Source organism: Quercus robur, chromosome 3, assembly GCF_932294415.1.
Source record: "Quercus robur chromosome 3, dhQueRobu3.1, whole genome shotgun sequence".
Classification (NCBI taxonomy): domain Eukaryota; kingdom Viridiplantae; phylum Streptophyta; class Magnoliopsida; order Fagales; family Fagaceae; genus Quercus; species Quercus robur.
This window is the reverse complement of record NC_065536.1, coordinates 55,116,238-55,126,590: the sequence shown is the minus strand read 5'-3', so window position 1 is coordinate 55,126,590 and position 10,353 is coordinate 55,116,238. Positions and strand designations below refer to the sequence as shown.

Genomic DNA, 10,353 nt, shown 5'->3' with positions numbered 1-10,353 from the left:
AACCCGGCCCTTTCGCTCTTCCTAGCGATGTCTTCGGACATTGTGGTGGAAGATCAACCATGGTGAGCAACCCCTCGTTCATTTAGGTAGTGCTTGCTGTTCTATTGTTGCTGGATTTGTAGAGAAATTTTGGGAATATTTTGTTGAGGTTTTGGGTTTGTTTTTTTGGGTTATTTGATGAGTTTACAAAGATATTTTTGGAGATTCGTCTAGGATTTTTTTCTGGTTTTTTCAATGGGTTTTTTTGTGGCTTTTCTATAGATTTTTCATGAGTATTTTTGGTTGGAAATTTAAGTGTTTTTCTATGGAGAGGTAGAGATGTGAGAGGGGAAATCTTAAGGACTGAGAATTTTTTTTTTTTTTTTTTTCCTTTTTTTAGTGGAGTTATTGGGGATGTTTTTGCTAGTTTTGGTGGTGTTTGGTTGGATGTTTTTGATGGTAATTTGTGTTTGGTTCTAAGTGCAAGAAAAGTTTATGTTAGTATCATGCTCTTGTCGATAATTTTTTTTTCTGGGTTTGTGTTATTATGATTGAATTTTCTGGGTTTGAGTTTTTTATTGTTCATGTTTAAGATGAAACTAGATCTGAATTCATATGTATTTTAGGTTCTAATTTTGTTTTGTTTTTTTTTTTTTCATTTTTCATTTTGTTAAAATTGATAAATTAATTTTAAAAAACAAAGGTTGATGTGGATGCTAATCTCTTTTTTTAATTATTATTTTATGATGACGTGGTAATTTTTAATATTATTTTATTGGCCATGTCAGCATTTAATGTGACAACAGTGGACTTCGTTTGCCACATCAGTAATTTCTGTTAAGTGAGTAACGGTAAGGACCAAAATAGAACACGTTAATTGATTTAGGAACTAAAAGTGGTGAAATGAAAATATAGGGACTAAAATGAAAATGATGCAAAATATAGGGACTGAAAGTGCATTTACACCAAAAAAAGATAAGTTCAATTTTCATAACACTTTCACAACAAATTATACGTGGTAAGTTGTTATTAATTCTAATTTAAATTCACAGCTTAAATTTTACTTTTTTTGCCCATCTATGACAGGCAATAACAATTTATCACTTGAGATTTATTGTAAAAATGTTATTGACATAGCATATATATATATATATATATATAGGTTTTTAGCGTGGATTCATTGACCTGATGGCAATGGGTGATTAGGGGTGTCAATTTGAGTTAGCGTGTCGGGTTCGTGTCGTATCAAGGTAGGGATATTCAACTAAATGGCTCAACCTTAACCCAACTCATTTAATAATCATGTCATGATCCTTCAACCTTAACCCGACCTGTTAATGAGGCAGGTTGACCTGAACCAACCCATTTGACACGCTTAATAAACAGGTCATGTTGGGTTGACAAGAATGTGACACAACCCATTTCAACTTGCTTAGTATTAAATATAATATCCATCTAGAAATAAATATTTTTTGCATTCCAAAAGTAGTGCATACACTTCAAGTCTTTAATTCACATTCAAAATAATATAGTTCAATTTTCAATTTTATATATTAGGGTACGTAAAATTTGTAAAGTTTCAATTTTCAATTATACTTGTAAGTTTTTTGTTATTAATCACTTTTCATTTTAAGTTTAAAATATAAGTTGGATATAAAAAGTATTTGACAAATTTAAAATAAAATGAATATTTGTTTATTATACAAGTTAAACAGGTTGTGTTAAATGGATCATTTTAGGTTGATTCAAATAAATTGGCGTGTCTATTGCGAGTCATGCGAGTTGACCCTCTTATGACCCATTTCTTATTGTGTTGCTTTTGGGTCAATCCGTTTATGACCCAAACCCACTAAGACCCAACCTTAACTTGCAAAAACCCGTATCGGGTTCGTGTCGTGTTCACAGGTTGGGTCCAACATTGACACCCCTATGGGTGATACCATGTTTATTAGTCTATATAAATGGAGAAAAAAAGGCTACTCTCTATTAAAACATACTTTTAAAAACAATTATTGAGGGATATTTTTATTTTTATTTTTATTTTTATTTATCAAAATGATGTTTGTATTTTTTCTAGCAGGCATAAAACTTGCTTACCAATATCAATCACAATATCATGCAATTTTCAAATTTGTAAACACATATAGTATGATCAAATAGCTCATGTCCTATAAATATGAGTAGTGGCCACTACCCACACACAAAAGCAAAATCCATAGCCAAACAACTCAAAAAAATGGTGCCTAAGAGTGTGGGAATGTTGAAAAGGAACATTCATTAGATTCTTAATGAAATCAGTAAGTCAATCGCTGATGCACCCCACACAATTGAAGAAGAAGATGAAGCAGTACCTATAGCGCTTTGAGATCGTGTTGGTAAGTTTTATAGTTTTCTTCTTTTCTCATTTTTTATTTACTGGATTGTTTTTCTTTTTAAATTTTTAGCTCAATATCCACTGGGAGACAATACTGAGCAGATGGAGCAATATCTCCAGGAAATTCGTGAAACAATTGGTAAGTTTCTTTAACATTTTTTTTATTTAATTTCTTTTTTTTATCAGTTGTTGCAAGTAGTTCATTTAATTATAGTAGTTAATTTATTTTATAATCTTTTTTATAAGATTTTTAAAATAAATTAACTACTCTAATTAAGTGAACTACTTGTAACAACTGATAAAAAAAGAAATTAAATAAAAAAATGTTAAAGAAACTTACCAGTTGTTTCACGAATTTCTTGGAGATATTGCTCCATCTGCTCAGTATTGTCTGCTAGTGGACACTGAGCTAAAAATTTAAAAATAAAAACAATTTAGTATATAAAAAACGAGAAAAGAAGAAAATTATAAAACTTACCAACACGAGCTTGAAGTGCTACAGATACTGCTTCATCTTCTTCTTCAACTGCATGGGGTGCATCAACGATCAACTTATTGATTTCATTAAAAATCCAAGGTTAGATAGGTGTCCTCGGTGCCTTCGCCAACTGTGGCTGTTCAACCTCTACGTGAGTTAGGTGAGCATTTTCCAAGGACATCTTGCCAATATTTTCCGAGGTTTACCTCCTCGGAAATGCCCTTACCCCTTTTATCAATTGTCTTGGATCCTCGTCCCCCTACAAGAACTATTTGATAGTGAAATTTTAAATCGAATATGGTGTTATGTTATTTAATTATTTATTTATGGAATGAGACTTTAAATGCGAGTATTATACACTATTTATGAAAAAGTAAATTTTTACCATAAAATTTTTATTTCAAAATAAATGAAGAGATCCTTTCCATTTCAACACATAGCCATTAGTGTTGATCATAGCTTACATGTAAAATCCAATCTTTTCCAAACCATTTCTAAACCCAGCTTAAAAATTCCAAACCTTTATATTACTGTCATAGTTCGAGTGGGTTGGAAAGCCATTAAGCCCAGTCAATAGTCAACCTAACATGTACTTGTTTATTATGTAATTAATTAGTATCAATTAATAAAGCTTCTTGTTTCATTACCCAAAAAAAAAAAAAAAAAGAATTGGGGGAGCCAATAAAATTTGTTTTTCGGAGTTTATTTATTTTATTGAATTATTAAAAGAGAAAAAAATTGGAGAAAAAAAATAGGTAGATTATTTGAGTAATGTTCGAACACATAAAAATGCACAATTTTATGTCACAATTCAACATGTAATAAGTTGTGACACACCAAACTACTCATAACTCATCACGTTACAAAATTATATATTTTTGTGTGTTCCTACTTCTAAGCATTATTTAGAGAAATTGCGATTCTGTTTCTGAGAAAATTAAAGAAAATTATACGCCACGCCAAAACAGGGAAGTAGCTAACACGGCTCTTTCTCTTCAAACATGTGTGGTTCGCAGCCCCTGCCCCACGTGGTTCAACCTCCTTTGCTTCAACACTTCAACTTCAACGCTCAACCATTTATTGCCCAAACTAAACTGTTGGTTAACTTGTCTTCCCTCTCTCTATTGGCCCCCCCACCTTCCCTCCAATACCAGAGGAGATCCTTTCGAATCTTCTCTTCATCCAAATTCTCTGTACTGTTCCTTCTTCTCTTTATTATATTATATTGCCCAACAGTTCAATCCAAACTAACCAGGAAAAAAAAAAAAAACAATTACACAAATTTTTTTAAAGGAATGAGAGCTTTGAATTCACATTTGGTGCTGGTTGATCTGCACACATCATGGCACTCAGCGAACCAAATCCCAACTTCAACTTCGACTCTCACGTACCTCAAGAACTCCTCAAACTTCATCTCCGCTCTCTCTTCGTCATTTCGTCGAACACGTCGCGCGCGTCCCGGAATCGTTTCGTCGTCGAGATCGGCGGCCCCGGAGATCCGTAGACCGTCCGATCGTTTCTTTCCCGGAAATGGGTCACCGTCGATTTCACCGAATTCGGCCTCGACGTCGCGATCGTCGGAGCTCGAGCTGTTTCTCGAGTTGCTGCCACCGAGGATGAGGAGGGAGCTGTTTCAGCACGAGGAGATTGGGGAGCTTATTGAGGTTGTTATGGATTTGGGAAGGCAGCCTCTTGCGAGGTTTCCTTCGGGTGACTGGGTCATCTCGGAGCAACCTGTCAAGCATGAAGATTTAAAGCACGCGATATCTAAGGTGATCAATGTCATATGGTCATTTCCATTGTTAAATTGTTTCATTGCTATTGGAGATTTGAGTTCACTGGAATTCTTGCATGGCAATAAAACTGCTTCATTTGTAACGTGTTTCATTAAGTGCTTCTGCGTTTTAGACTTTTAGAGAGATGGTGACTTAGCTACTAATATTAGACTAAGGAGAAAGTTTAGGGATAAAATTAGTTCTAGTTCTAAGTTACTATTTTACTTAATATCTTTTTAATGGTGGTGAATTTTGATAAATTCACAATTAGATTACATCTTTTTCTTATATTCTCCTTGCAAAATTTCAAGAATATTAAAGATTAATAATTATATCGTGAATAATTTTTTTAAATTGTAAGTTTTTATAATTTAAAATTATGCATAAAATATAAACTTATAAATCATATAGTAAATAGTATCCGATTGACATAAAATTTGACATGTATTAAGAGCGTAAAAAACATGCAATTCAACGATTATATTTTTAAAATATGTAGTAATCATTTTATTGAATATGTTTGTAGTCTTAAATTACAACTAATTTTGTAGCCAAACTTTGTCCATAATGCTACATACACAAATTATTTTACAATATTTTTACAAATTGTTGCTGATGTGACTTTAGTAATTTTCAGATAATTATTGGTAAACATAAATGTGATTTTAGTAGTGACTCATATTAGAACTAATAAGAATTTGTCACATCAATAGTTTGTAAAAATATTGTAAAATAGTTTGTGATTGTAGCATTACTCCTAATATTATACTTGGAGCACTTTTTATGTTATATTTATTATTTTTTGGGGGGAGAAACTTATGTTATATATGGATTTAGATCTTCTAGATTTTCTTAAATCTTAACAATTTTTTAATGATTTAATGGTCTAGATTTTGCTATGTCAACATTTTACTAACAATAATCTTAATTGTTTTGTTTGCAACATTATTTTATTATTTTAAGAATATTGTTAATAGAATGCTAACATAGTAGAATTTAGACCCTTAAATCATAAAAAAATTGTTAGGATTTAAGAAAATCTATTGGTAGAATACTTTAGAAAATCTAGAAGATTTGAATCCCTACAACTTTTATTACATTACATTAATGTGATGTGTCAACTTTTAAAAACAAATCTAGAAAAGTGGTAATTAAAATATTTTTTATTTATTTTATGAGTCCTGTTAACAGGTGCCATTAAGACATTTGTTAATTGATCAAGAAGGTTTTCATGAAAAATATAAAAAAAAAAAATTATTGAATTTCTAAAAATATTTCTTAAACTAATACCTTTAGAGCATCCGTCAACTTTTTCCTTATTTTATTGATGTGACATTAATTATGTCCTTTGACATGTCAGATTATAGGTTTTTTTATATAATAAAATTGATAGCAATTTTGGCATTTTCCTTATGTGATTGGCTGTGCTGATTATTGATGAATAACTTCTTATAATAAAATATTATTTGGATTACATTAGTATGGTGTATTAGTTAGTTAGGATATTTGTAGAGAGGTGGATGTTTAGAGAGTTTAATGTAAAGTTACTTGATTCTATTAGGTTGGTGATTTTTCGGATGACAACCGTTCGGGTATTAATAATTCTTTACATCGTATAAGTGCTATTCGGAATCGGAAAATGCAAATCATTGGCCTCACTTGCCGGGTTGGTCGAGCTGTATCCGGAAGTGCCGGGATAATACGTGACTTGGTTGAGGGCGGAGGTTCCATCTTAGTCATAGGGCCTCCTGGGGTCGGCAAGACAACCTTGATCAGGTACTTACATTTCTGATGTGTAAAATGAAGCTATTGAGTTGATGATCATTTTGGTAGCCGTTTAAAGAATTGATTTTTAATGTCAAACTTTTTGTGTGCAATTTCGGTTGATCCATTTTTCATCCTCACCAACAATGCACTCTTATATCCTGTCCATGTTTATACTTGTTGTCAACTACAGTGCTTTTTTTTTTTTGTTTACATTTTGTTCTTTTTAATACTTTTGAAGAATAATTTCCCGCCATTGGCTTGCCATCATTGTGTTTCTTCATATCCTATTATAATTAGTTGGTGCATACTTTTTCATGATAATGATCTCTACTATATAGTGTTCAAGTTCTTCCATTGTAAGAAGAACACAAAAAGGATGAATTCAAACTTTAATGAGCATTTGAAATTGACGCTTTATTCTATCACGTTTCTTTTATTGTGGCTAAAAGCATCAAGAATACACTTGTTTAATATCTGAAGACACTTTGCTTGTGCAGAGAAACTGCTAGAATGTTGGCAGATGAACACGGGAAGCGTGTTGTTATTGTGGACACATCTAATGAGATTGGAGGTGACGGAGATGTTCCTCATGCAGGAATAGGTCGCGCAAGAAGGATGCAAGTTTCTAATGTTCATATGCAGCATAATGTAAGCTTTGAACTCAATCGTATGGTTTGTGTGTTTTCCAAATGGTATAGCTTTGACAAGTTCTCCTTTTCAGTGATGTTATTTTCCTGGTTGACTTCTATGCAGGTTATGATTGAAGCAGTTGAAAATCATATGCCTCAAACCATTATAATTGATGAAATTGGAACTGAGCTTGAAGCACTGGCAGCCAGTACTATTGCTCAAAGAGGAGTCCAACTTGTTGGAACTGCACATGGAATGGCTATAGACAACATAATAAAAAACCCCTCTCTGCAGATCCTCGTTGGTAGCATAGAGGTGCAAAGTGATTCCTTTTGTTTTAATCTACATTCATTCATATGGATTTATAATTAGTAAGGTCAACCCGTCTGTTAATCTCATAAAGTGCAAGTTGATCCAGACTGTGGTATCATATCTGAATGGGAATCCATAAAATTAGAAATTTCCGCCACAATTTACTTTGTGTGGGAATCTTACCAACTTTAAGCCTTGCTGAGTAAGGAATTTTGATTGATCAAAACTAGTTCTTCATCTAAACACAGAGTGTAACTCTTGGAGATGAGGAAGCGAGGAAGAGGAAAGTGCAGAAGACAATTCTTGAAAGGAAGGGGCCTCCAACATTTACATGTGCTGTTGAGATGATATCTAAAACTGAGTGTCGTGTTCATCACAGATTGGATGCCACAGTAGATGCCATCTTAGCAGGTATTGTGCTTTTTCTATCGAATATTTGAATTGATTCTTGTGTAATATAATGTTCACATACTTGTATGGGAGTTGAAGTTTTTAGGCCAACAGTTAATCTGAAGTTGAATTTTTATTGGGTGATAGGAAAATCTCCTCTCTTTGAAACCCGTCACATGGATGCTGATGATAATGATTCTCTGAAGTTTACTCTGTTACCTGAAAAAAGCCATATAGAAGAATCGAATATGAATGATGGTAAAGATGTAAGTTCTGACATAGAGTCTGATGAGGAAGAAGTAGGTCATCCACCCAGTTGGTCTAAAAAACAGAGCACTAGTATATATGTGAAGAAGCGGAGCTCACCAGTGTGTGTCTATACTTCCAAGGTAAATTCCTCAAGTTTACATCTGCGTTCATTTTTCTCCTGGTTCTCCCACTATAAATTTCAGTCAATAATACATGGAGGAATATTGAATCTACATTCATTGAAGATGAGATTGTTGTAAAAATAATTCCCAATTTAGAAGTTATTGGTTTATTCCTTGTTTCAGAAGCTGCCTATGCTTAGTAAAAATGTTTGATATCATTTGGGACTTAAGATGTCATAAAGCCATTTTGAAGCTGCATAATTTTTTATACTTAAAAACTATCTGAGGCAGAAGACTTGTTATGAAACTTCTCATTTTATTTTTGGTTGGTATGAATGTCTTCAGATCCTTGATGCTGATCTTCTACAAGTAGCAACAGTAATGGGGCTTGAGGATGAAATAGATTTAACTGATGACATTGGAACCGCAGATGCAATTTTGGCGTCCAGTTCTGAAATGAAGCAGAACCCATGGATCCGTGGTATGGCAAAATTCCATCAGTTGCCTGTATTTGTTATCAAGGTAACTCTTTTGCTTTATCTATTTTGCAAATAAATTAGATTAAAGTTCCACCTAGCAGATAATTTAACATTTGTTGTTGCAGTCAAATACCATGGCACAAATGGTCAAGGCGGTTCGCATGATCTTTGAAATGGAATCATTTTCCTCAGTATCAAAGCAGCCATTCAATAATTTGTTTGACATTGAAATTGAAGATGATGCCCCAAAAAGAAAACCATCCCTAGAAGAGATTGATGCATTGGAGGTGCAAATCCTTTCTCATTGCATATTTTCCATTTCGGTTTTCATCTGTTCAGAAACGTTTCAATTTAGCTGATCCTTTTAAAGTCTTAATGGAGTAACTGTTTGTTGGTCAAAATACATAATCTTAGAGTGAAGATGTATATATCCAATACATGAGATACACTCTTCACTTACACGGTCACTAAAAACAACAATTCCACTTTTAACTTTTAAAGTAATCTTACCATATGTAAATTGTAATAGCTTGCAAATGTTTAATTTTTAGTACTCTCTCATTCTTTTCTGACAGGAGGTTCGACTTGCAATTGAGTATATTGTGATTCCTGGAGGAGAACCAGTGGAGCTTCTTCCAAGACGCTCTGAAATTATTGCCCGGCAGCTTGAGCTTGTGGAAAGCTATCAGTTGGCTGCTGAGAACTCAGGTACCGAGCTTAATCCAAGGCTGCAGATTCTCCCTCAAAGGTTAAGCAAGAAAAATTTACCCAAATCCCCTAAATCTCATTCAAGTTTTCGAAAAGAAGCAGATTCTACACGGCTACACCATTAACTCGCAGTGGCAGAGGTACAAGTGTTGCTAGGCTGCCCCTTTTGCCCGAATAATAAGACCATGTCTCCAATTGTAACACATTCAATCATTGGTTGACTAGTGTGTCATTTCACGTACACATGTAAATTATGTATCTCATACCATGTAATTATTTAACTGTCCAATAAGTAATGCAATTTGTATTCATTTCCCAAATATGAAATTCGCTTTTTACCCTGCTTTGTGTCTTTCTTTCTTTCTTTTTTGACCCAGTGAAATGGGTGATTCATAAGCATATCTTTCCTTTACCCTTCTTTCCAAGGAAGGGGAATAAATACTGCTCCACTTTATTTAGATATGTTAAAAAATAAGATGTATAAGAGAAAAAATAACAAAACAACTTATAATTATCAGAATAAGACTGACCATTAAAACATATTAGTTTTATCACACGCGCTTTGTACGTGGCTCTTTTTTTTAGATATATATATATATATATTTTAGGGACATGGGGTAGTGGAAAGTTTTATAGACATGGGTAGAGTTTTTGTTTTTAATTTTTGTCAATTTATAGTTTTAACCTCATTTTTTATTTTAAGGATAAGGATAAGTTAATTAAATTAGGGGTATTTTTGGAAGTCAAAAAGGGAATAACTAACTTTCTGAATCCTCTTAATATATAGAAGTGAAATTTTTCATAAAAATACATTTATAATGAATGGGACTATTTAAGCTGCATTAAGACAATATTAGATTTGGGTCACTTCCCCTAACAAAAAGAGGGAGAATGATTTTCCAGACTTTAGAACTGGATGATAGAAATTTTCGGCTCAAACATGTTAGGCAGAGACTAGAATCTAGAATATGCAAAGCTAGGAAAATGTTATTTGATTATATAATCTCCAGAAGGAACCTTTAGATGTCATCAATCTAATTGCCATCCAATAAACCGTATTTATACCCATAACCAACAAATAGATGGACAC

General features: G+C 33.0%; 1 protein-coding gene across 1 annotated transcript; it reads left to right on the top strand.

Moving 5' to 3' along the window:
- Window positions 1-3,918: 3,918 nt before the first annotated feature.
- On the top strand, window positions 3,919-9,604 carry LOC126718427 (protein SEEDLING PLASTID DEVELOPMENT 1-like). Its single transcript, XM_050420608.1, has 9 exons — window positions 3,919-4,603; window positions 6,168-6,382; window positions 6,871-7,021; window positions 7,127-7,318; window positions 7,564-7,726; window positions 7,853-8,094; window positions 8,422-8,598; window positions 8,681-8,842; window positions 9,131-9,604. The coding sequence occupies exons 1-9, from the start codon at window positions 4,127-4,129 to the stop codon at window positions 9,386-9,388; spliced, it is 2,037 nt and encodes a 678-aa protein (XP_050276565.1). The 5' UTR covers window positions 3,919-4,126; the 3' UTR covers window positions 9,389-9,604.
- The last annotated feature ends 749 nt before the right edge of the window (window positions 9,605-10,353 follow it).